The sequence below is a fragment of the Pempheris klunzingeri genome, chromosome 10 (genome assembly GCF_042242105.1).
Source record: "Pempheris klunzingeri isolate RE-2024b chromosome 10, fPemKlu1.hap1, whole genome shotgun sequence".
Lineage (NCBI taxonomy): Eukaryota > Metazoa > Chordata > Actinopteri > Acropomatiformes > Pempheridae > Pempheris > Pempheris klunzingeri.
In genome coordinates this window covers 19,240,738-19,267,242 of record NC_092021.1, presented here as the reverse complement: position 1 = coordinate 19,267,242, position 26,505 = coordinate 19,240,738, and the positions used below count along the sequence as shown (strand labels likewise).

General features: G+C 44.8%; 1 protein-coding gene across 1 annotated transcript in view; it reads right to left on the bottom strand.

Annotated features, from left to right (window-relative positions):
* Positions 1 to 2,296: 2,296 nt before the first annotated feature.
* The window catches only part of igsf3 (immunoglobulin superfamily, member 3), a 47,772-nt gene continuing 23,563 nt past the window's right edge, over positions 2,297 to 26,505 (bottom strand). Inside the window, exons 4-9 of the mRNA XM_070838399.1 lie at positions 24,070 to 24,456; positions 21,236 to 21,643; positions 17,515 to 17,940; positions 5,521 to 5,931; positions 3,082 to 3,528; positions 2,297 to 2,547 (exon numbers count right to left, since the gene is read on the bottom strand). Coding sequence (XP_070694500.1) covers positions 2,297 to 2,547; positions 3,082 to 3,528; positions 5,521 to 5,931; positions 17,515 to 17,940; positions 21,236 to 21,643; positions 24,070 to 24,456 — 2,330 coding nt within the window. The remainder of the gene's footprint in view (positions 2,548 to 3,081; positions 3,529 to 5,520; positions 5,932 to 17,514; positions 17,941 to 21,235; positions 21,644 to 24,069; positions 24,457 to 26,505) is intronic.

The window sequence follows — 26,505 nt, the reverse complement described above, 5'->3', positions numbered from 1 at the left end:
AGCTCCGTACTTTTGGCTTTTTCTTTTATGACATAAATCATTTTAATGAAGTGCTGCATAAAAGCAAAGCATTAAAAAGACAAATATGAGCAATAATATCAAACACAATCTCCACAACACCCATTCTTGAAATAGATTACTTCACAGGTTCAAAGGGCATCTGGAATTGGCAGTCACATGTTGTAAATGATGAGGGACCGGGCTTTGTGGTGACTCTTGGCTCAGGAAGTCGGGGGGTTTTGGGCACTGCTCTGTCACACAAACACAATGCTCAAAGAGTTCAAAGTTTACAAAACATCAAAATTCCTCCTGCAGTATTGTCATGCAATAATACATGTCGACACGACTGAGACAACAATGTCAAGTTTTTCAAGAGAGTTTTCATGTCCAGTCTGGCAGTGAAAGGGTTAGGCCCAGGTCGAGTAGAGGATTTCACATCTCTCCTGGCTGTTGCATTCCAGGGAAGGTGACACAGATTTTCAACCCTTCTGCCTTGCGTCAGGGGAGCCGAGGATGACGCCTTCAGCTAGAATCCATGATTAGAAGACGTTTTAACAGTTCAGCTTCAGCTGTCTTTGATCAAACATCCTACCTAGGTGTTACATCACACTTCACTAAATAAATGCGACTCAAGCAAAAAGCATTAAGTGAATTCATTTTTGTGACTTGTCTGTTCAACTATTGTACATGTAAAGCCACAGTAATTTCCATTATAGGTATAGATATACAGTGTTTTGACACTGACCAAACGTGACAATCTGGTATGAAATGCTACAGACTGCAATGCGCAGGACAAATCTAGCATTTCTACATCTACCACATTGCCAACACACAGGCTATTGACATAATCTGCTTGGTGCAGTTGCCTGGCAACACAAGCAGCACAGTTCTTAGAGAATTTCAAAGCAAAAAGAAAATCTTACAAAGCTATGCAAAGTAGTATAAAACAATAAATAGAAAAATCTTTAAAATAAACACAAAAGTCAAACCTTTGCCCACGCCTATCAATTTGTTTTCTTATAATGTGCAGATAGAGTGTTTTACTAAACAACACATTTGGTAATCCTCAGTGGGGCTCTTAGTAAATCAAAAGTCTTTTTTTTAAACTTCTATGCATCATTTGGGCTTGAGATATCTTTTAAAGACAGGACGGAGTGGTCATACTGGGCAACTTAAAGAAATGTGCAAGAATTTAATTTCAGTCACTAACCCCCACTGTGTAATCTAAGCAGGACAATTCAATTGATGACTGTAAAAATCACCCTTTTCCCTACAAGACCCATAAACCCACAGCAGGAGGTAAGCAGACATATTTACAATCTGCCTTAAAACCAATCAGCTTTCCCCCCCCCCAAACATTAGCTGCTGAGGACAGTGTGGAAATAAGGAGGTCTTGGCACTGAAAAAAAAAAAAAAAAAAATCCCTCATGTCAAAGTACATATATCTTCAGCAGAGAGAACTGTTCATTTATTCTCCATAATTTCCAACATCCCTCCCTCTCTTTCTCTCGCCATCTCTTGTCGGAGAGGAGGAGGATAGAAGAGAAGAGCAGTCTCTCACTAAGGCCAGAGTGTCTGGCAGTGTTTAAGTGGCGCACGAGGACCTGTTTCTGTCTGCCAAGGCAAATTCATTGTGGAGGCAGGTGGGCCAACACACATACACACATCCTCACTTAGGACACAGACTTGTGTGTCCTTGCCTTTGTCTCTATGCAGGCTGGCAACCGAGTCATCAGCTACGGAGTCGGTGGGTGCAGAGAATCACTATGGCAACCAACATAGTGGGCCAGGCTGTGGCTGCTCTTGGATCAGTGTGGAGACTTTTTTGGCATCCACTCAGTGGCGGAGTCGATTATAGAGTTCCTTCTCTTAAATGTTCTTCCCAGATTGGCCAAAGATCTTATGTGCGCAGTTTTTTTTTCTCTTTTGAAAAATAGACAAATATTCAAAAGTAATAAAAATCAAAATGCAGCTATGAGATTAAGTTTCACAGAAAACAAAAAATGAGAGATTCATTCTACTCTCTTGCCCTTCAATTCACACTTGCACAATTAATCGTGCTAACATGGCACATCCATTCCAGTCCACACACACTCGCACACCCAAACACACGTAGTCGCTAACATAAAACAGGTAGCCACCAGGGTAGGAATTTTTAAACTGATCAACTGATTGACTAATTCAACACAGCAGTGAACAACGGTAAGGTCTGAAGGTGGAGTCCAGATCTGCTCCCTGGCGTAGTGTAGGCTGGATCCGCGAAGTCCGCGAGGAAGGGGTCGGGGGGGCCCCCCGCTTAGTCGACGGAGCCGGGGTGCAGGCTGAGTGCGGGTGGGTCCAGACAGGTGGGAGAGTAACTGAGGTGAGGCTCCTTAATCCACAGGAGGGGCGCGCCGTTCTTGCCCTCTTGGCTCTTGCTGTTGTTGCGGCTCTTGTAGCGCACCAGCAGCACAGCGATGAGGAGGATGCCGAAGATGGGGAAGGGGTAGAAGAAGACGAAGTAGAAGAGGGAGTCATTGGAGCACACCACTGACTGGAGAGTGGACACTGTCGACAGAGAATAGACAAATTAAAAAAAGGTATTCACAGATACAAAAAACATTTTTCAAAAAACCTTGATACGGTTCCAAGACGACGACTTTTAAAGAAATTATACTCTGGTTGTCATGACTCTTATTACATATTAAATGCCCTTCCTTCAGATTATATTTCTAATTATATTCATCTAGTTGTTGACACTTGTGAATGAATCCATTTGACATCTTTAGATTCAAGCACTGCTCTTGACACCATTTAAATGTTTAACAGTGGGCGGCCATCTCTGGCTCTGCTTTTAACTGGGCTTGTTTTCCATCTTAAAAATAAATGCAGCAAGTGAGGAGGCCAGATCATCTAGGGGAAGACTGACATATATGGAGAGCTGAGAGCTGGCCTATAATATTTACTGTAGCACAGAGGGCATATTGGGATTGGGCAATATGACAATATACACGAGATGAAACATCCAAAGATGCAGCAGATAAATGCATTTTGCCACGGTGTTAATTTTCACCTTCATTCAAAGATTTAATACCAACTTGCCTTGTTGCAGCACATTGACGATAGTGAACCCAGAGTTGTTGGTGGCCAAACGGTACCATGCATTGCGGGGATTAAGTAGCCACTCCTCGACATGGCAGTAGTACCGGCCTGTGTCTGTTGGCCGCGCTCCTTGGATGGTCAGGCTGTACTGGTCGGAGGTCATCCTCTCAAACTGCAGGCGGGAATTCGGCCCTGCCTCCTCTCTGGGGCTGCAGTTGCCATTTCCGAAAACGGCATCATGGCCGATGGAGAACACGCATTCCTGCTCTTCCTCTTCCTCGCCTGGCTGTTCCTCATCGTCAGTGTCTTGGGAGCGATCCACATACCAGGACACAGAGAAGCGGGAGTCTCGGGACGACTGGGAAGGAATGCTACAGCCCAGTCGGATAGAGCTGGACTCTTCCACGGTCACGTTTGACTCCATCTCCTCCACCTGCAATCGAACTTCTACGGAGGTCGAAGAAAATAAGAAAGAGAAAGAGAAACAGATGGGCGCAGAAAAAGTTTGTTTACTCAAAATGTACAGTATCTGTGGATTTTCAAGAATCTGAAGTACAGCTGAGATGATTAGTCAATACATGGATAAGTTGGGAAGTGAAAAACGAATTGGCAACTCAATAACCAATTAATCACTCGTTCAAGCAAAAATGCCACGTTTGCTGGTTCACTTAAAGCTTCTTAAGCTTCTGATTTTCTTTGTCTGGTGTGACAGTAATCTGAATATCTCTGTTTTGGGCTGTTGATCAGAAGAAACAAGCAACTTAACCTTTGGGAAATTGCGAACGGCAATTATTACCATTTTCTGACATTTTATATATAAAAAGATTGAGAAATCAACCAGCAGATTACTAGCTAATCAAAGTAATTGCTAGTTGCAGCCCTAATTCGACCTTCAAATAAATACCACAAAACAGCTAATTATTCTGCAAGAGGGACGCAAACTTTAAAAATGTGCAAACAAGAGACAAAAATAAATAAATCCCACAGTGCTGCCCACAGCTATCACTAGTTTTTCAGCTTTCCAGCAAGGTTAGATCCTACCCCAAGGCTAGCATGTCTGTCTGTCTGCATGGGTATGCTACAACCCCTTCAGGGGTGGTACAATGACCCAGTTCCACTGCAGTTACAAAAAAAATGGCAGTAAAGACCTGGCTTGCTCAGGCTCCTCTCAGACACAGTTTGGAATGGTCTTCTTGTTAAAGCAAAACGAGAGGCAGACAGGACAGCAGGAGAGCAGAAAAAGAGACAAGTGCTGGCATACATCTCCCCTCATCTTTTCTCCCGACAGGCAGATTTCTGGATGACTTCCTAGGTGAATGCATTTTTTAGCACCTTAATGAATATCCATGATGTTTACACAGCATATTCTATTCATCTTATGTACATGTTTATGTATCATTAAAAGTAAAAACCCATACGGTTATAAATAAAATACTTTACCTTGACCTGATTCAGTCTTTAATAAGTAACCCATTCCCTAGTGAGCTTTTTCATATAACCATGCGCCAACTTTTTAGTCAGAGGTCAAACTAAAGTATGAAAAGGAATCAATGTCCTATACAAATATGCCTCGTATAAAAGATGCACAAATGTGTAGATCTCTGTATTTGTCTGTATGCTGTGGCTCGATAAACTGTTCGGGCAGTGTTGTCTTCACTGCCTACATAAAATACAAGCATTTTCCTTGCCCTAGTGGTTTATGACCAGACGTTTTGATCCTCACGTTCAAGTTGGACAGATGCCATATCAGGAATTTCACTCTGCATTATAAACGGGACACCTGGCAGACGAAGACTGCTCTCAGAGATGTCTGAAAAAAAGTCACCTTCAGCTGGTGTGTGGAGACGATTCATACAAAAAAAAAAAAAAAAAGGGAATGTCAAGGACAAGATGGATTGCTATTATTTATTTGCATTTGGGGGCATGGGGATTGTATATGAAGGGAAACAGATTTATGGTAAGAGTAAGAGGATGGGAATGAGGGGAAAATCAGTCAAGAAGAGAATAAGATATGAGACGGAGAGTACTTAAGATAACCGCTATGAGGTGGGATGTCAGGGTCTGGTTAGCTATAGGTACAAAGGTGTGATGTTATGGCTTTGAGTGTATTGGAAGTTTTAGAGTAATGGACAAGAGGATTAGGTTCCCTGTCTGAGCCAGGCTCTGCCCTCTGGCATTGGCATATGACAGCTGGCATGGCTGCAACCCATTTTTTGCCACCTGAGCTCTGCCTGGGGGAAGGTGTAAGGTCATGAGAGCGAGGCGGCCTTGAGGCCTTGAGCAGAGCACATGAGAATGGGAGGAGGGATTGGGCTAACAATGTTCAACTGGTCTAAAGCAGGACAGCATGTGGGGCTAAAGTGGCAGCAGTTGCTTCCCCGCAGCGGAAACAAATGAGCATTTTGTTAAAGACAACAGCACTTGTGACCGTTTCCTCACCTGGCTGTCTGACCAGAACCTGCGTGAACCCTGAGGACTCCCTGGAGAGTCGATACCAGGCTCCATCTGGGTCGCTCAGCCACTCTTCCACCAGGCAGTAGTACGTCCCAGAATCGCTATTTTCCGCCCTGTTCAGCGTTAGCGCGTACAGGCGGGGTGACAGCCTTTCAGCCTGCACTCGGCGTCGCAGTCTCTCCTCGTCTGCGTAGGCACCGTACTCAAAGGCCCCGGAGCGCTCAATTCTCAGCAGGAGCTCATCGGCCTCTGACCCGGTTGCGCGCCTCACGTACCACAGCACAGCATGCTGGGAGTCCTGGCTGGTCTGGGAGGTGATGGAGCAATTGATCCTGACGCGACTGTCCTCCAGGTACACCTGAGACTGGTTGGTCTTTTGCACTCGCAGCTTGCTCTCTGCAAAGAATTAGGAGAGAAGGGAGTTTCAGGAGGGAAGGAGAAAGAAAAGACAAGTCATTTCTTTGGGTGCAGGGAAATGTGACAAGTACACAATACAGTTTCTGTTTTGTGACAGACGACCTGTAGCTGGGTTTATTTCTGGTGGCAGCAGGGCAGGAAAAGATAGTGGTGCGTGGGCGGGTAAAGCAGGTGACAAAAAGAAAGAAAGAAAAACAAGGGAAAGAAAAAGGAGGAGGAAATGTCAGGCAAATCAGAGCTTAGGGGATAGGAGGTCTGTTGGTATCAAGGTAGGAATGTAAGATAAGATGCCGAACAGACGAAGAGACAAGGATGAATGAGGGGGGGTTGGATTGTAAAGCAGGGCTATGGATATAATTAGGTAAGATACAAGACAAAAGCAGGGCAGGGGGTCTGTCAGCCTGCCAGAAACTGAAAGCAAGAGAGGGAAGAGGGAATGCTTTTATAAAGTCAAGCAAGGACGGGAAGAGAGCAGATAGGAGAGGAGGAGATGATAGAGAGGTGTGACTGAGATGTCAGGAAGGAGCTGAGGCTGCCCTGAGTGTTGTGACAGGATTGGTTACACCGACATCGGTTATGGGATAGGATTAGCTGCAGGTACATCAGGTGTGACTGCGACCAGGACCCCGCTGTCAAATGCTTGGGGGGAGGATTAGCTCATTTTTCATACCATAGGACCTGCTGTATTTTACATTCACCATTATACAGCTTGAATTAGACAACTCTGCTTGTTTGTCATAATCACAATGGTATTAAGCTGCACTCAAATACCACATAGCTTCAATAGATGTCAAACAATACCACATATAAGTGTATTTCTAAAGCTCACTTTCTAGCCTCTGACTGGAACTGACAGACACCTCGCAGACCCTCTCTTTAACCAACTTTGACAATATTTACTGTAAACTGAACATTAACAATCCGATTGGTAGCACTGTCGAGTTGTGGCACGCTGACAGCTGAGCCTAATTTGGGGAAACAAATTCCCTTAATTGATCTCAGCAGCAGACATGCAACCACAGAATGTCATTTTGCCACTGCTTCTCTACAAAATGAGAGTTTGAGAAAGATTTATTTTTGGATCAGAGGACTGATGTCTGCCAGAATTGTCAAAGTAGCACATCAGGTGATCTGTGAATGAACACGACAACCCATAAATATGTGATGGTTTTTTATGTCAATTTGCACAAAAAGCCTGTCAAATGTATTTACTGCAATTAATTGGACATACATTTGTCAGAACAAACTTAGTTTAGAAATACATACGTATCACAAATACAATATCCATACTCGGTTATAGACGATGATGTCAAATTACTTTTGTCAAATTAAGAACAGGTTTTGTGAAAACAAAAATCCTTAATGTAAGGTATCAAAAATGTAATGTAAAATTTGTTGTCTGGCTGATTTATGAACATAAATCTGACCCAATATAAAAGTCTACATTTCATTTTCCTTCCCAACAACCCTCTGCATCTTCAAATCCATGTACCCTCCTAGCTCACGCTAAGCTTTGCTGTGACTGACTAACTGATTGACTGCCTAGGGTCACAGCCATCTGCCCAGAAAAGCTCACCCTTATCCACAGATTGCTGTGCCTGCTCAAATGATCACTGTTTGTGATGGCTGTCTGCGTATTTGCACTATACATACAGTATGCACACATTTGGTTGCATTCAAAAGATGCATGGCTGCAAGGCATCATCAGACCACCCTGTTGTGCAACGACAATTCAAGCTAGCATCTCAAATTAGTCATCATCATTGCCTCGGTACCCACTAGAGACGTGGTAGGAAGCCTGACAATCTTCCCATCCGGAATTACTGCCGAGCCCTGCGGAATCCTGGCAATCATTTTTTTGCAGGAGAATTACCTCCGAACCTCCTGAAGTGGAACCATGCAGGATTGGATTGGCACAGGACAAAGCAATTCTCTGCCGTTCCCATTTGAAGTTTGAATCCGGAGCCAGGAGAAAAACTGGGGGCTGAAAGCGAGCTGCCGTACACCGGTGTTTACAGAAATGCCTTTTCTAAGTTAAAATAGGCTAATTATTCAAGCCCTATTAGGTGGCATCATGAGCTATTACAAGTAAATAAGTAGTCACTCGAGCAGAAACGGAAGAGCCATGGGCAGAGAGGTGGAAGAGAATTAGTGAGAATAGATATACTGTCTTTCTGTGTCCAAAAACAACTTTCTGAAGTCTCCACTCCCTCCAGAATTGTCTTGCTGTGAAATGTCTCAGCAAGACAGCAGCGGCTTCACAGTCCAGCCTGTCGATGTGACAGGCTGGACTGTGACTCGTGTCCATTCCCACTGACAGTGAGGTTTTTCTTCCCTCAGCTACAGTACAGCCATCCTACCACAGTTAGATCAATGCATCTGCTGACGCAAGCAGTAGAAAACAGGCTAACAATTCTGTATGATGTGCATACAGAATGTATGTATGTATATAGTTTGTATACATATATATAGATGAGGGTACATTCACTATGTTGTGGGAAGAGAGTCAGTGTAGGCAGACAGCTCAATCATATGCTAACAAGGCAGCTCATGTATGTGAATTCCCTAAACAGTAAGAGTGTGCCTGTGTCAGCAAGACAGTCAATACCTTTTTAAAATGTGGCCACGTGTTCTTCACTATTCTGTTTCTTTAATGAGCCTCAAGGGTGCATCCACAAAGTAAGACAAACCCATAATTGGGAACACTTGTTCTCACTGCTCTGCATTAGTTCATGTACCAGTCAAACCTGCTCTCAGTGAGCATTTAAGTGTACGGCCATTTTATATTTTATGTGCACCAACCTTTAACTCCCCTTTTCTTTTCTTTTTCAGATAACTTTCGCCATTGGAAAAAGTGCAAAAACTGTGCTCCTGTATGATCATGTAGGAGACAAAACTAATAATTTTGAAGTTAACTTTGACAGCCTTTCAATACATCTGGCTCTGGTTTCCAGGGCAACCCCATCTCATTGAACAATGTGGCATGGCTAAGATACCTTTGACGAACTCACTGATCTTATGCTTCAATAATAAAATGCAGACTCAATTAAACAAGGTCAGAGCCTTCAGTTTACATGAGAGCATATCAACAATGTACAGGATGCAATGATAAAGATAGTGTTTGGAAAGTTTGGAAAGAAAGTTGTCTACTGATATATAGAGTTTGGCATCTTTTGATGAATTGAACATATATAAAATACCACAAAGAGCAACTGTAGATACAATGCAGAGGGAAGAATAGCGTAGCTCACTTGGAGACAAAAACAGATTGAAAGCAGATTGTGATTTGATGGTAAACTGAGGCAGTAGTTGATGACTTGCTGCCCCTAAAAGCCGGTTAAGAGGAGTGAGGAATACACACACAAGACCAAATGCATGATCCCCTCCAGGCTTAACGCAGGTGGAAATAATTTACATTGTAAAGAAGTTACATAGAAGAATCAATATCACAATTTCATTATATCTGTAAATATTTTAAATCAGTCCGACGTTAAGTGTGTGATATGTTGAGGGAATATAGAACTGAGGAACATAGGACCCTGTAAACAGGACTTTGGGAACATGTGGATGACCCCGATTAACATCACCAATCATGATTAAATAAAACTTTTCAAAAAATTCTTATTCTGAAAAATGTGTGAAAAATATTGTGTTTGGTGGGATGTAGATGTAATGATATGAGCTGCATCCAGAGAGTGCGCCTCTTACCCTACTTATGTTTAGGGAGTTTGCTGGGCATGTATCGTGATTACAATACACAGAAATCCACACAGTACAGTCACTAATTGGCTCGCTGAACCCTCGTCTCACCCTCTTCCCATGTGTGGCCAATTTGTCTCATTTAATAGCTACAGGAACTGCAGAGTTGAGACGAAGCTGTCTTTATTCCTTTTATTTATCAGTGGAGCCGAGTACACAACAGCTACATACATCAGCCCACTTCTGATAAGGAAGAAAGATAGCAAAGTGCACCCCAAACCCCAAAAGCTGCACTACACAACTGTTGTTTATGAGGCAGAGCGGATGAAAACAAGTTTGAGTCCGGGGGGAGGAGAAGTTTACAGCTAAGGATGCTACTGTCGCATGGCAGCGCACACTAACCACAGCTCCCTCTCCCTCACACACACACACACACACACACACACACACGTAACAAAATTTTAGGATAACTTCAAAGGAGTTAGGAAACTACTTGGCTGAGTGTTCAGAGGAGGAGAATACAGTCTGAGATTGAAAATCAAAGAATGTTACCCTTTATTCTTTGGCTGGACAGGAAATTCAATTCATTTTCCATCTCTTTTTTTAATACAAGAATGGCTCTAAAAAGTTAGGGTTGATATGTACACATCAGCCCTCTCATTATCCCATCATTGCAGGCTTTGTTTTGACCAATCATCACTTTTTTCCCCCTCTCTTCGACAATACCATGATCTCTCTGTCTCTCCTGATCACACTCTGTTTAATCACCTGACACTAAAATGAATATTCAGCAGCATCACCTGTGGGTTCATGAATATTAATGAGCCCTTAATGAAGTGAGAACACCAGAGGTGCTGGTGGGGTCCCTGCCTAACATTTTGGCACTTTTAAAATATAGTCTAATATGTACTTAATAACCACTGAGCTGACAACCTTTCCACTGGGCCACAGATGTAATGCTTCCACTTAGCTGAAGGAGGCCAGAGTGGGAAAGAGACGGGGAGAAAACTGAGACATAAAGAGATGAGAGCGATGAATAAAAGTAGAAAGGTAGACTCGGGGAGAAGGATGTGATTTTTTTAAAGAAGACGGGATGAGAAATAAAAAAAAAAAAAGTAGGAAAGTTAAGGGATATGTCTACAAACTGAACAGATATTCACAAGCACCTACCAACGGAGGAGCGGAGGAGTGAGAGTGAGTGTGCAGAGGGAGGAGAGAGCCTGGAAAAGATGAGAGAGATGTAAAAGACAGAAAGTGAGGACATGCTCCTCAGGGGATTTCGGAAAGCAGCAGGCAGTCTCTCAAGCTCCACTCCAAAGGACTTATAGTCTTAATGGCTGCCTGCTCCGCCTTTAGCTTTAGCATTAGCACAGCCCTGGGCTAATCCACGGCCAGGACCCCAAGCATGTCAGGGCTGAAGGCTTTAGACATGCCCTGATCCCCTGCAGAACAGCTCACTTTGGCTTGCCGCACCTACCCAACATCTGCAACTACACACAGACACACAAACAAAATTTACGCAGACAGTGCTGCACGTCCCGGGCTGTCTGGATGTGAAAGGGGGCATAGATCAGAGCAAGCTGCTAGTCAGAGGCAATGAGCGATGGGGTTCCCCTGACTGAGAAGTGCCTCCTCTGCTGAACTGGGAGCCTAATTTCTATGCTAATAGCTGCGATGTATCTATGATCCCATTGTGTCAGAGGGATATTACCACTCCACATTCCTCCCCTTTCCAACTCCCCCTACTATATCATTAAGACTGGGCTAATTATGGGGATCTGGGCACGTAACAGTAATCTTGAACACACTCAGGCAGAGCCACACACACTTGCATACTGCACCCATATAATTCCCCATTCTCCACCATCAGTAGGAACACACTGATGCACTGACTGCACCTTCCCTCTTCCTGCCTGCCTGTCGGACAGAGTGATTGCTGGACGCAGGCTGGCCAGACGGGAAACGGATGCACAAGAGGGGGGGTGAGGCGCGGGGTCAGGGCAGGGGAACTCTGGGAGATTAATGGCCAAAACGAAGCTGCCACAGAGGGGAGAGCACAAAGTCACATCAGATTGAGCTGAACATGTGAGTGCACGTGTGTGTGATTGAAACGGGTCTGCCAATAAGCATAAAACACATTATGCTCATTAAACCACAGAGAACAGTGGTCATTAGTGCAGGCTAGAGGCTGGTGTTTGTCTGTGTGTGTGTGTGTGTGTGTGTGTGTGTGTGTGTGTGCGTGTACGTGTGCGCATTAAGGAGGCGGCACTGCTGAGCCTCTCCTAGCATTAGCCACTGATTTACATGGGGAGCAGCAGCACTGTAGCTAGCTCTGAGTTACGACTTCAATTACAGCAGCAGGACACACAAGTGCGCATGCACACACAATCTCTCCCTCTCTCTCTCTCTCTCTCTTCACTTAAGGGGGATGGAGAGACACAACACAGAATCTCATTGTGTCTGCAGATTGGGCCGAACAAGGAAATGAGACCTGGATTGGATTGGATTTGACAGAAAAATGTGCCTGTGTCCCTGCGTGAGTGTAAGAGGTTTGCTCTTGTGAGGGGGAAGACAAAGGGAAACAGCCTGACCTTGAATGTCTGAAACAGGCGTGATTAATCAAAAATCTTTTATGAAATTATTTTCTGTTTCAGTGCACCCCTCAGAGGCTCTTAATTTATTACCCATCATGACCCTGTGTGTGTGTGTGTGTGTGTGTGTGTGTGTGCAACAGACAAGACGACAGGGAGTGCTCTCTGATTAGTTGTATATGCAAAGTATAAACTGTATGTAGAAGAGGCAGTGTGTGTGTTGCAGAGATACAGGCAGCCTTTGCAGAGTGCTGCCTCAGGTGAGCTTGTATGCAAACCCAAACTATGTCCACTGCAGCCAAAAACAGGGCACAGAAACGATTTACAACCCTGACATCAACAATTACACTGTGATAAAGCTGCTATTGTGTGCTGGCAAGTGCAGCTGCCATAAGGATTGAGGAACGAACACGGCACTTTTAAAAGTACTGACCAAATTACCATAAGTCAGTGCTGAGTACTGAGTACGCTAAATCAGTGGCTGAGAGAGAATCTGGGTGTGAGAGTAGGCTGGAGTTTCCATTAGAAGGAAAAGCGAGCTAACGTGGCTACGTCCAAGTCAAGTCCAACACAGACAGAGCAATGGCGAGCTGAGGGCAGACACAATGGTGGTTATACTCTCCAAAGCGTGACACAGACAACACTTGCCGCAGTATTTGTAATGCAAAATGCAAAGCTGGCCGCAGCAACACTTTTAATCTGAAAAAAACATCTGGTCAAACACAAAATATACCTTAAAGCTGAGCAGTGAGCAGTTTTTGAACTATAGCAAAGGCCAAGTGATTGCCTTTTGCTCTGTGATGTCAAACTGAAATAGTTTGACACTTGTGGCCGGTAGGTGGAGATGATTAGAGTTCCATTGACTAAAACAAAAGACTAGAAAATGGCTTTAAACCAACTACAACTTTCAGTAAGTAATTACTAAATATAGACTATAACTAATTGTGCAGAAGCCAGTCAGGAGAAGTGCCGTTCTCTACTCTTCTTTAAATGAAGAAATACTCTCCAGCTCAGATGTAACTCATGTTTTAACAACATCTAAACCCCACCTGTAGCTTATGCTGATTGGTCTGAATGACTGTGGCTCAGCCCCAATCATAAATTGGAGCATGGCAAAATGTCTATTCGCACGATAATGTTCCAACAAATCCAGCTGCCTCGCAAGGTAAGTAGGAGGGTGGTGCACGGGCCAGGGAAGAAACCCATTACATTTTGGAGTCAATCCAGATCTGACTCACGAGCAGGCAATTATTAGGAAATACAACTAATGGACAAGCAGTAATATATTGACCAAATTCTAGGACCAAAACATGTATAGCGTTGCACTGGCAGATTTGCATATCATTGAAGACTGAACTCCTGGCCTTGGGGATGGTTTGTGCTCTCCGATTATCTTTGTAGTTACTTATGAAATGCCAACAATGATGAAGAAGCTATTTGAAGGAAAATGTAAACATATTGGAGCGAATTATGAGGAGGAGGAAGGAAGCAGGGAATTATAAAATATTGAAAAATCACAGGAGTGAGAAAGAAGCTGGGGGCGTGCGGGAGAGAAACATGAAGCTAAGTGAGGGTGAAGGGGAAGGAAGACATTAAAAGAGACTTATGGGGAGAGTGAGAACAAAATGTAGAAAGACAGAGATGGAGCAGGAGTGAGAAAGGAGGACATGAGGGCGATAGGCCGGGTCTTAATGAAGATAGACAGCTCCTATCCGTGCCCTGATAAGCAGGAATCTCCAATCACCGCAGTGCTGCCACTGCTATCAATAATGGCTGGGTGGCAAGTACTTCACTGGCATGAAAGGAGAGCACATGTGGCATCTGCTAGTGCCAGCCCATATTAAATGGGAAGATACCCTCAAGAACTATCAGAGAGAGACAGAGAGAACAGTCGAGGCAGGACAAGATAAGTAGAAGAAAGGCGGCATATATCCTCTAACTCAAAGCACAACCACAAGAGAGCAAAACAAGAGAGGATAAGAATAAGCAAAAAAGGCTTCCACTCTTGTGTCGTGATGTTTAATAATAATGCGAGTGAACGGTAGCCATGCGAGCGTAGGTGTGTGAGGACAGATGAGGAAAAACTCTAAGTGGGACACCACCACCCCACCCCCCGTCATCATCATCATCCCAGCTCACCCAATAACCAGACGATCTTAATATCCCACTCCTCGTGCCAGAGACACACACAAAATGTGCACATACACACATTCAAACGATGAAAATGTATTGAACTCCCAAAACCATCATTAATCTAAACTGCGGTTCCATTAGGAAAGATTCAGCATAATTAGTTGTGCATGTTTTCTGTGTGTGTGTGTCAGAGAGATGAAGGGTGTGTGTTTGTGCGTGTGTAGGCTGAGTTATGAGTAGATGATATTAGATTGTGTCGTAGAGACTGAGGCTTCCCCGGTGATCTGCCATGCTGAACATGTGTTTGCCATTATTGCATTCCAGAAACAGACAAACAGAAAACTCAATCAGGTGAAATCTAATATCACTGCCACTGTATATGCAACTGTATACTGTGTGTTTACACTTTGTGTGTTTGTGTGTGTGTGTGTTTGTGGAGATCCTCTGCTGAGAGGGCTAATATTCAATCGTGTTCTTCCATAAGATAATTATACAGTACTTCTGCTCTGGGAGGTAACCCCCCAGTGTGTATCCATGTACTGCATGTTTGTGAGTACATGAGCATGATGGTGTTTGTGCTCCTGTGTGTGCAGTGGTTGTCTGCATGAAGGCTGTGGTGGATAATTCAAGCCAAACTGCTCCACAGGGTTGCTCTCACAATGACCATAAAACTATTGTATGTGTGTGTGCGCAGATATGGTGGTGAACTCCTCTGATATGACCCATGGGGCATGGAGACAGGCAGTGCGCTGCTAATGCAATCTGGAACAGAAAGTAGGCCTGTACTGGGCTACAGGAGGCTCACTAGTTTGATGAAATGTCAGGGTGATCGCCTGACTGCTTCTGTGTGGGTTTGGTCCAGCTTTTATCTACATCCAACTTTTTCCACTACTGCTGATATAAGATGAATGGCTGTGGGATCAAGGCTGCCGTTTTTGATGCTGGTTTTCACTCTCCGCTTTTGAAGTTCAACAATAATTTAATGAGGAGTGTTATTTCAGCATTCGAAAACCTTCTCATGTGAGGCACATGTACGTCTTTTCTCTGAATACGAGAAGGTGGCGTAATGGACCATCAGGACGCTGAGAGAAAGTTCTGTGGTTGTGTCACTGAGCATCGGGGTGAGCAAGGCCTCTGTATATATGCATAGTAAGCATATGGAAGCTTTCAGAGGCACATCACGAGAAACACGTTTGCAGGGGCATTCATGCAAGAACTTAGACGTGCACACAAGTATGTATGTGCCCGCAATGCTGGTGGGGCAGCTCATACATATTGAGCAGGTACCTCTGGAAGCATGATTTAAAGTCTCTCAATTATGAATCTGGTCAGATGCTGTGTTTGCTCACACCTCATTACACACACTCCCCTTTATCCCGCTTCTTTGCGAGAGGATCTGAAAATGCCAGCCGCTCATTTAGCTAGGAGTGGTTAACATTTAGGAAAACAGAGAAGAAAAAGCAGATGGGGAGGAGAGGCGTGAGGCAGAGAGAGATGTCCTATATTCTGACAAATGAATCATCAGTCTAAATGAAGGTCTGACTGCACAACCAAAAAAAGAAAAAAAAACACACAGGAGGTGGAGAAGACAAACACAGCATGACCAGGACTGAGCCGGGCCTCGGCAACCAATGAGATAAAGGAATTACTCACTCGCCCTCCCCTGTGAGATAGTGCCCTTATACACTGAATGATCGCGCCGTTATGGTTACTGATTGGCTTTCGGTTGGCAACTGATCACATGGTCACGGTTACTGATGGCATTACCGAGGTAACTGATCACTTTGTCATGGAGACTCTCCTCAAGAAGGGAGTGGGAGGAGGACCCAGTATTCATTCCCCTGCAAAACGTCGGTGTGTGTGTGTGTGTGCGTGTGGGTTTGTGTGCAGCCTTGAGATTGTTCTGGTTAAGGATAAACAACGTAAACTGCACTTTTGGGACGGGGTGGGGGGGTGGGGGGCCCCCGTAAATGAGCATTCAAGATGATAAGTCGATTTCCAAATAACTCCTGAAGGGCCTGGGGACGCTGTGTGCTCTGCTTGAATGGTTAAGGTCAGTGCACAGTCAATCACGCAAGTAAACCAACGTCTCGTCTCTGAACTGCGGTGCTCCTGTCTGTGGTGCTTCTGTCTCAGTCTCTGTATCAGTTTGCATGCGTGTGTGTATGTGAATCAATGGCAGCAGAGAATGAGACACTATCTATACTGCACGTGACTACATTCCGCTGGCTAGCTTTGAAAGTTATATTGATCACCACAGTTAGCCTCTGGACTCAATACGGCATCTTAGTTACCCTCATGTGAACATGGAGGAGGCCCGCAGACAGGCAAAACACATGCGTACACATATCTAGTCAAAAATTGCTCAAGATCAACAAAGATAAGGTTACAGGCAAAAATTTGGCATTTTAGAAGTTGAAAACCTGCTTCGCATCCCACCCACATATCTTGCTCATATTCCTCCTGCAAATCCAACAAATCTGAACCCATTGGCACCTCAGATACCACAATGCTTTGCAGATTACATTGGTGTTTTTTTATTAGCAAGATGAGTACTTGCCTCAGGCACATTCACCTGAATAAATGAAGAATCATGCTGTTGAGGTAAACCAGACTGGGCTAATTTGAGCCAGTGCATGTTTCTGTGTCTGTGTGTGTTTGTTGTTTGTGCTCAGCCACTAATTGGGCTGTGTCTGACTTTTTCTGTGTGTGTGTGGAGCACAGAGGGCCAATGAGGGCGGTCCAGACAGTTTAATGCCTCCGCTGAGGAAAAAGGTTCAAGGACAGATTGCTCACTCTCTTTATCTCCATCCTTTGCTTTCCTCTCTTCCACCTCTTTCCCTCACTTTCACTTCCTGTGGGATATTACATTCACTGCGCTCCATTAGGAGACTCCACCCTGCCCTGCACACATGGACACGCACCCACGTCCACACACACTCCAATTAGTGACTAAAACAGAGACTAAGAGCAATTAGAGCAGGCAGGATTCCTCTAAGCTCTGCAGAATTCACTCAGTGCGTATGTGTGAGTGTGTGCAACTGTGTGTCTGCATCTGTGTTTATCCCTGTTTGTGTGCTTGTGTGCGTCCATTCCAATTAGGTGTGTGTCTACCTGGCAAGCAGCCATGCAGTCTTACCTGGCTGTACGACACTGATGCCAAGCAGGTTGGAAGTGCGGTTGGCTACTCTGCTCCAGCTGTTGTCATAGTTCCTCCTCCACAGCACGGCGGTGCACTGGTACTTGCCCGCCTCCCGACGGCCTGCCCGGGTCACTGACAATCGAAAGTTGGTGTTGGAGTGGGAGCGATCCACTGTGGTGCGGGTGCCCAGCCCCAGCAACTGCTCTCCCCACTGCAGCGTGCCCTCACGGGTGAAAGTCACCAGGTCTTTGAACTCTCCCTGATCTTCGTTGTCTGATTCGGTGCCGGCCGGCATGAAGCGCCAGGTGACGGATGTGGGGACACGAGGGTTATGGCGAGGCTTGACCAGGCACAGGAGGTCGAAGGAGTCTCCGAAGGTTACGGATGGCGTCCGTGATGAGGCTGACACCATGAAGGAGGACTCTAGATGGTGAAAGAGGAGGAGAGAGGATCTTAAGATGATATATTGTCAAATGGCCTTTCAATTCAATTAATGATGAACCCTTCAAACTGCTGATTGCATATAATAGCACAACACAACCAGGGTGCGTGATTCTAAAAGCTTAAGCTCAGCAAATGGGGGTGGGGGGCAGTGGCTCATATTCGTCTCCAGGAAGGCACCGCGAGGAACAAAGCCCCTTGTTGGAACGAATACAGACAGTATTTACTTAAAGTGCACCGTCTTATTGGTAAAGCAGTCCTCAATCTCCACAAGCATTTGCGTCAGTTTGCCCTGAGCACCTAAAGACAGTCATTTAGCTCATGCATTTGCATGTGGATGTATGTGCTACCCAGTGCTTGTGTCTAAGTTTGTGTGCTAGACTGTGAGAGCGCGCCTCAAAATTAATGGGTGATGCAACAAAGAAAACCCAGGGGAGAGATTTCCTCTAAGCACCAATGTTCGATTTACGCCCAACTCCTTGCCAAGTCTAAACTATCCTCATTAAGCTAAAACGTTCACCCAACTCCATATATTATTGCCAAGATACATCTACACTGGAAAGCAAGGGAGTCGGAGAGAGAGATAGACTAGATAAAGAAAAATCCCTTTTCTCCATGGCCTTTTAATAACCTGGCTCTGCTGCACCTATTTCAGGGCTTTTCAACAAATGTGAATGATTGGACCTGAATACGAGAAAGACTACCACACACAGATAAAAAAAAAAAAAAAAAAAAAAGGAAAGACAAACGTGGAATGGAGAGATGTTGATGAAGTCAAATTTTTTGCCAGATCAGATAATTCATTTCCTTGAGTCTTTGCAGATTTTTCCATTATGTTCTTGTCAACAGACTTGTCACTTTCTCTCTGTCCCTCGTCCCATCTCTTTCTCGGTCCTTCAGGGTGTGAAATCAATGGCTTTCTGTCCAGACATGGCCACTGCTGGGACAGACCATAATTCTCTAATAGACAATAACTCTGCCGTCTCATTCTATCTCTCATCTCCCTGCACCCCTCTTCCATCCATCCATCCATTCCTCTCACCGTCTGCCCGCCTTTGTGACAGAAAAGAGGATTTCACGCCGATCCATTTTTCTGTACAACTCTGTCTTTTTGTTTGTGTGAATAAACATGAATGCATTTGTTTCATTCACTGTACTAAGTGTGTGTGGTTGAGTGGGAGACTGTGTCTATGTGCATCTACTATACATTGGTATGTGAGTGCGTGTGTGTGTGTCTAGGCTTCTAGCTTGTGCACATTTGCCACCCGAGACACCCTGAGGCCCCTTTAAGCCAATCAGCTGGAAAGAAGACTCTCTACTAAGCACCTTTGTCTTCAACAAAAACACAAAGCTCGAAGAGGACATCCCTCGCCTATCGCCTCCAAGTCTTGTCAACAAGCAAAGGAGGAGGCTATGAACTAAATCAAGGTGCCGCAAGCGTTTAGAATATCTTGAGCTTCAACCTGTAGACTGGTTTTACTTAGAGGACAAGTCTGTGTGAAGCTCAATCTGAGCACAGAAGCAAACTGAAGCTTTTGAAGACAAGGGTTGTAGAAGAGAAGAAACACAGGAAAAAAGAACAAGTTCTCTATCTGCATGACAGAATTAGGTGCAATAAAAAGCTGCGGTTGGAAGCGTAAGTGAGAAAAACGAGGACCAAATCTGAGACAAGGTAAAACACACGCACTGACCGTCACACAACAGCGAACTTAGAAAATCCTTTGATCAACAAGCATGGAGGAGAGGGAGAGGAGATGTTGAGGAGTGTAACTGAAGAGAAACGAGCAGCTTCGGACTTCTTTTCCCCTGATTTGCATAATGCGTCCCTTGTTTCTGTTGTTGCCCGAACTTAACAAATGGCCACTTAAAAACTGACATCTCTTCTCTGCAGCACCGTTGTGTGCTGCTGCAGGGAGCTAATCCTTTGGCTGTGTGTGTTTGTGTGCGTGTGTGTTAGTGTATTGAGCACTGTGCTCCTGGCCTGCCAGCTCCTCACTGCTCCGCTCCAATGGCTTCCTCAGCCTGTACCGAGGATGTTCAGCTTAACTCAGCACTGACAGAGGAGGCCCACAGACTGTGAAACACATTGCCGCTGCATTTCCATTCTAATAATTCTGACTAATCCACATGGGTGTGTGTGCGCGCAACTTTGATGAGCGTCACGGTACCACTGCTCTTGACGTCTGGCAGGTGGTGTGAGAGTGAGCGTGTGTGTCATAATAGCTCTTTCCCCCCCGAGCGGTGCATGAATAAACCATAGTGTATTCTACTATGTGGACTGCATGTTCTGCCTGCACCATTCATCAGTCTTTAGCAAATCACAAACCATATGCCTCTCTTTGGTTTGGTGTGCATGTGTGCTGACACGCCATCTTCAAAGAGGTGCCTTACCATGCACACTGGAACAGATTTTTTTCAGTGGGGGGCTTCCCTTGATATGTGCATGTGTACAAAAGTTTCACATGCACTTATGTCCTAATGTTGAGAATGAAGAATTGACAGATGTAGTTGAATCTGAACCTTTCGTCGAGATAAGATTACAAAACCAGTACGATCCATTTGATTTTAAACATGCATGCATAGCATTCAATACTGGCTGAATAGCACGTACTTTGTTTTATTCAGCATGTTATCAATGATGCATCGCGTTTCAGATGCAATAGATGTCCATCCCATCTGTATCTGTAATAAGAAGCTTTAACAACTTTCTCAGCACAGAGCGTTTGTTTTTAATTCCTTAGCTCCCCATGTTGATAAAGGGTGTCCACACCACGACAGTCATTTTCAATAAAATGAGAAAACACTAGATTTACAGGATAAACACTGCTGCCAGGCTAATGTAAAATCTGCAGTAATGCACCTGGGGATATTAAGATAACATATGTAGCATGGCGACTACTGGATGCTATGTCATTTTTTTCCATATAGCCTATTTTCTACTTGTTTTGGACCATTTAGGGTGGAGAAATATGCTATTTCATGTTATTTTCCATGTCCTTAATTGCTATGGCCAATTATGTTTAGTAGCTCCTCTAAACCTTTAGCTAAAGTGAAGGCACGCAGTCATGTTAAGAGACTTAATTAGAAAACAATGATTATCCTTCAAATATACCATATTTTTCTGACCTGAATCAGAACAATGCATCCACAAGCACAAAAACGGTTCAAATTATTTTCATCACAGCAGTACCCACCTTTCCACACTTATGTGCCTGACTGACTTGGTGGGATCAGAATATACACTATACTGGGGTAAGATTGGGCAGCAGTAACTTACCAACAGTCTTCACGGTGACCGTCTTGGTGGCTGACTTCTCTCCAATCTTCTCCCAGTTTAGCTCTGGTTCAGTGCCAGTCTGAAGCCACTCAGTGGCTGTGCAGCGGTACTGACCCTCATCCCCAGGTAAGGCATTATACACGGACAGGGAGAACGTGTCCGCCCGCACCTTCTCCACACGAATCTCCCCGTAGCTGGACCGCTCTCTGTAGGTGGCACTGTGCCACACGGTGCCATCCCGATCCACAGAGGCCACCTCCTGAGCCGGTCCGGTCGCCTGCTTGTCTGTCCACTGCCAGACAACAGACAGGGGGCCTGTAGTGGTGTAGATTGAGCAGGTCAACTGGATCACATCGCCCTCTAGGACCTCTGAAGAGTTACTGGTCAGTGACACTGTGATGTTGCTCTCTGTGAGGGAAAAGAGGCAGAGAGGCGTGGGGGTGAGGATGAGAAAAGATAAGACACATAAAATGAGTTAGAAAGTTCCTCAGCATCTCAACTCCTTCACACGCTGAATCCAAGAGACAACAACAATCACACTTTCTGTGCCAAAACATTCGCAGAATACAGTAGGCCAGGGGCAATAGAACAAATCACTGAGCCTGTTCTCGGGGAGTATAACACAGTCCCGTGCAACTGCTACGCATGTGTGTTTGCGTGCCTGTGTGTACAAAAGTACATGTGTGAGCGGATGATAGTGTGGTTTTGTAACTGCCCTCGGGCATATCAGAGTGACAGCCAGAGAAAAGGCTCTGGTGAGTTTGTGTGTGTGTGGGTTGAGATTCTTTTTCCCTGTGTGAACCCTGTGTGGCTTGTTGACCAAGTCCACATGGGCCCAGGAAAGGAGGCTCAGATCACAGGGCTCTGTGGCACTTCAGAGGAAGAGGAGGATAAAAGTCTTTACTGGCTCTTCTGCTCTGTTTTTCTGCTTTATCTCAACTTTCATCACTTCAATGGTCATCAAACATTAGGGAGCTCTGATTGACCCAAAAGCTGTCTCTGCCCTGCGGGGCCAGTGCAGCTCTCTCTTGGGGGTGGGGCTTAAGGTTTATCACTTTTTTTTTTTCTCCCCCAAGGCCAAGCTCTGCTGCTTCCCTCTCAGCTCGTCAGCCATCCTAATAAGCATGAGCTCTCTGTGAATATGGAATAAACTCGCTTCTTACTTCTATCACACTTAAATGAACAAAGAAAAAAAAATCCTGCATCCTTTTCTTCTTCCTTTCACTCTTTCATTGTAACAGCTTCATAGTTTTTTCCACAGCTAAGAACTTATTGTGTTCAATCACTTTTTCACACCGAGACGGGAGGAAAGGATTGTTAGACATCATATATAAGTGGATACATACATCCACATTTCCATAAAGTTGTCTGGTTTCTGGACAGTTTTGCCTCATTCCCTTCTCCTTCTCTCTCTCTTTTTTTTTTTAATTATCACATTTTCCCCACCAGCTCCTTCATGTTTTTTGAACTATAGAATTAATTCTGTTGTTCTTTATAACAGTATAACCCCTCTTTTTTTCCCCCTACCCTTGCATTTGTCCTTTCCATCTCTACGATAGAGATTCAGGGTGGCATGTAAGCTCTCTATCCTGTTCTCATTGCAAAGGTAAACTCATCCATCAAGACTGATTTGTCACAAGTGTTTACCTCCCCTTTTCCTTTGCTGTCACCTCTGCCTGCCTTTGACTCATCAACTTTAACCCCTGTCGCAACCTATTACCAACTCTCACCCAATTCCTCCAATTAGAGTGATGAGGCACATCTTGAGATTGTGCGTGTGTGTTTTCAGGTGAGTGAAAGCAGACACGAGAGGACAGTTTGTGCATGAAATGCATGTCAGACTGACCGTGACTGCTATGTTTCATGCAAGTTCTCCTCCAATAACCATGGCCATTATCCTGTGTAAACCCTAGAAACATCCTTTATGGGGCATTAAGGTCTTTTGTTGGAAAAACAAAACCTCCCATACACAGAGGTTCCCTGGAGACCAAGGCCATTGTTTTGGGCTGATTTAACAGGGGGTGCAGAGCGGTCAGGATAAGGTAGCATTGGCTGCTTGAGAGGAGATACTCTTCTGTGGTTATAGTGTTTTATTATTCTGGTAGCAGCTGGCTCCACACACTGTTCCAGTCCTGAGAGACGTGAGGGAAAAGAGAAAGGAGGGGACGAAGCAAATGACCCAAACTGGTGGCGGGACGTTTTCCTGCTGCCATTGAGATGAAGAAAAATCTTCAGGACAGATTGTGAGCAGGGTTCTGAGGGTTTGACTGTAAATTTGCATCAATCTGCCCTGTCCCGCTTAGCTGAAGAGGTCTGCCCCAGCAGACCACATTAATTTAGCCTGGGGAACCACTTAGAGTGCCCTGGAGAGCTAGGCGCCATTCTCTGCTTCTTTTCTTTCTCCATGCTTTAATTTCATGGCTGTTAGCTCAGCCTCCTTGAGTCTGGACTCTTCAGCTCTCCATTATCCTACTATAGTGTTACCCCCCCCTGCTAAGCCAAGGAAATGGAAAGGACCATAATGCTGCATTACCAATCCTTAGCAAGCCACTGAAACAGAAAATACATCAGGAATAAGAGTAGCATTATCCTTTCCCCTATTACTCACATTTAACAATAGAGGCTGTGCAGCCATCTCTTATAGGCCACCTTGGCAACAGAGAGGGGGAGATAGAGAAAGATAGATAGAGGCTAGAGCAGCGCACAGCATGCCAGTCCATACTGTCTACATGAAGATAAAACTGTTGCTATGAAAAGCTCATCATTCTTAGTGTAATTGACAACTAAGGACAGGACAACTAAGCCAGTGACCTCGTGAAAAGAGTATTACTCACTGAGTGGCTGGACTGTGATCTGAACATTGCGGGACCTCTTGCTGCGGTCGATGAAGTCTCCCGTGGGTGTCTTCTCCCGCTCAGTCACACGGCAGATGTATTTGCCAGCATCTTCGGGGCGTAGGTGCTGCAGCTTGAGCAGGTGCACGTTGGCGCTCTCTTTGCGCACAGTCATGTGACCAGCCGCCTCGCGGGCTACATAATCGGGGCCCAGGACAGGCACGGCACTGGGGCCCACCACGGCCACCGGTGAGCTGCTGAAGACCCACGACACTGAGAAGAAACGCTCTGGGACGTTCTGGGCCTCAATGGTGCAGCGAAGCTCCAGCGGCTCACCGGCCGTGAAGGACCGTCGCTCCGTGGTCACCTGGATGCTGAAGTCCCGATCTGAGTGAAACAGGGGGAAGCATCAAGGTTAAAGGCAGGTTTGACAGAACGATCGGAAATCTGGTCCAGGTGGCTGTAAGAAAACCAAGTAGTATATTGCATGCGAAGCACTCAGTCATATAACTCTGATATGAAACAAAAAAGAAAAATCCCCTTGTGAATGTTGCACATCACTATGGCTTAGTAAGATAAGAATTTTATCCAATACCAGTAAACGTACAAAACCCTTGAATAACGGCACTAGATTTTAAATGAAGCAGCAGGATAGAAATATTGTGGGTGATATCGTATTCAATAGGGTGATAGTTAGTTACATTCTAACAACTAATTCTAATGTCTAAATGATGTCTAAAACAAGACAGACATGTACTACAATTGAAATGCATAACATTGCTGCGCTTTCTTAATATCCACAGTCTGGGATGCTGAACCTTGACGGGGTAGGTGGTAGGGGTGGGGTTTTGCGTTGGTCAAGGATGGGTGGGGGCAATTAAATAGCATCAGTTAGTGAGAGAGAGAGAAGCTCGAAGTCTGGTAAAACGCTGATCTTTCAGAGCGCTCTGCTCTCGCTCTCTCCCCCTTGGTTTCACCTCTGCAATAAAAAACACATCTAATTAAAATTCTCTTCAGCAGTCTGAAACAGAATCAGATGCTCTCTCCTCCCCTTTCCGCGCTGTCTAAGACAGAACAGACAAACACCACTAAGGCTAGCTCTTCCCTTTACATTACGCTTGTTGCCTGCGCATGTGTGGTTTGTGTTTGTGTGCGAGTGTATGGCTGCGTGTTCAGTTTTATTTGCTGTATTAATTTCCAGATGATGAGCACAGTATGTATCAGAGGCGGCTGCTTTGCCTCTCAGTGAGGTGGTAGCCCCGAGCTGTAATTACAAAGACTTTAAACAGACTTCCTGAGAAACACACTCATGTGGAAAAGTTCAAAGCCTGCCGTTGGTGTAGAGCTCGTTATGCAGGGGAACATTATGGTGGGAGAGAGACGGATATTGTTTACCGAAACATATGAACGCACACTCATACTAAATACTGACACACACACACACACATATAGTAATATACAGACTTGTGAACTGGAAGGCTGAGTGCCTTTTATTAAAAGACAAACAGCATATAAACAGTAGTGTAGCTATGGATGTATAAAGTGTGGAAACAATCATCACCAAACAATACATTAAAAAAAAAAAAAACATTATGCAATTAATCTGATAAAAATGTCAAATGTTTTGTAGTGGCACCATCTCAAGTCATCTTTGGATTTTGGACTATTTCTTGCAGCAGTAGTGCACATATAGCTAGACATAGTGGCACAGGGGAGAAGAGAAAGGCCCACAGAAAACAAAGAACACATCAGTTGCTGCACCTACAACAAGACAGCAAGACATTGTATTATGACATTTCAATATGATTCATTGTCGAGAAAGGGAGGCAAAGCTAAGAATCCCGTGACCTGCTGTGATGAGAATTGGTCACCACCGAGCGTCGAACTCTTTTACGGTCGTGCTTTACGGGAAGAGCTCAGCTGAGAGGACGCAGAGGGCTTGGGATAGTAAATAGCCTCATGAGTCCAGCATGTTTTAGTGTTTAGAGGTAATTAGAAGAGAAGGAGTATTAGGTGCAAGCAGCAGAGCGTGCGAGGAGGAAGTTGGCGATGGAGAAATACTGAGGAAGAAGAAGAAAAATCCAATGATGAGACATGACTGCAGAAAATGAGAGGTGATGTGAGAGTGAGGAATGAGGCACGAAGCGAGAAAGAGAAGGAGAGATGGTAAAAACTGAGAGAAAAAGGTACATTAGGATTCTGTCCGTTGCTCCTCTCCCTGTTGCTGGCTGTGGGTGATTAGCTGGTGATGGGGCTGTCTTGAGATCCACTCCATCTTTTATAATAAGAGCCTAATGGAGGAGCTGCTCCCTCTCCTCTCTAAATTTCTCTCGCTCACTGCCAAATATGCACAAGGACAGGTGCAACATCAAATACACAAGTTCAGCCTAAAGGTATGCGAGGTTGTGCTCTCACCATGCAACAAGTAAGTAAACA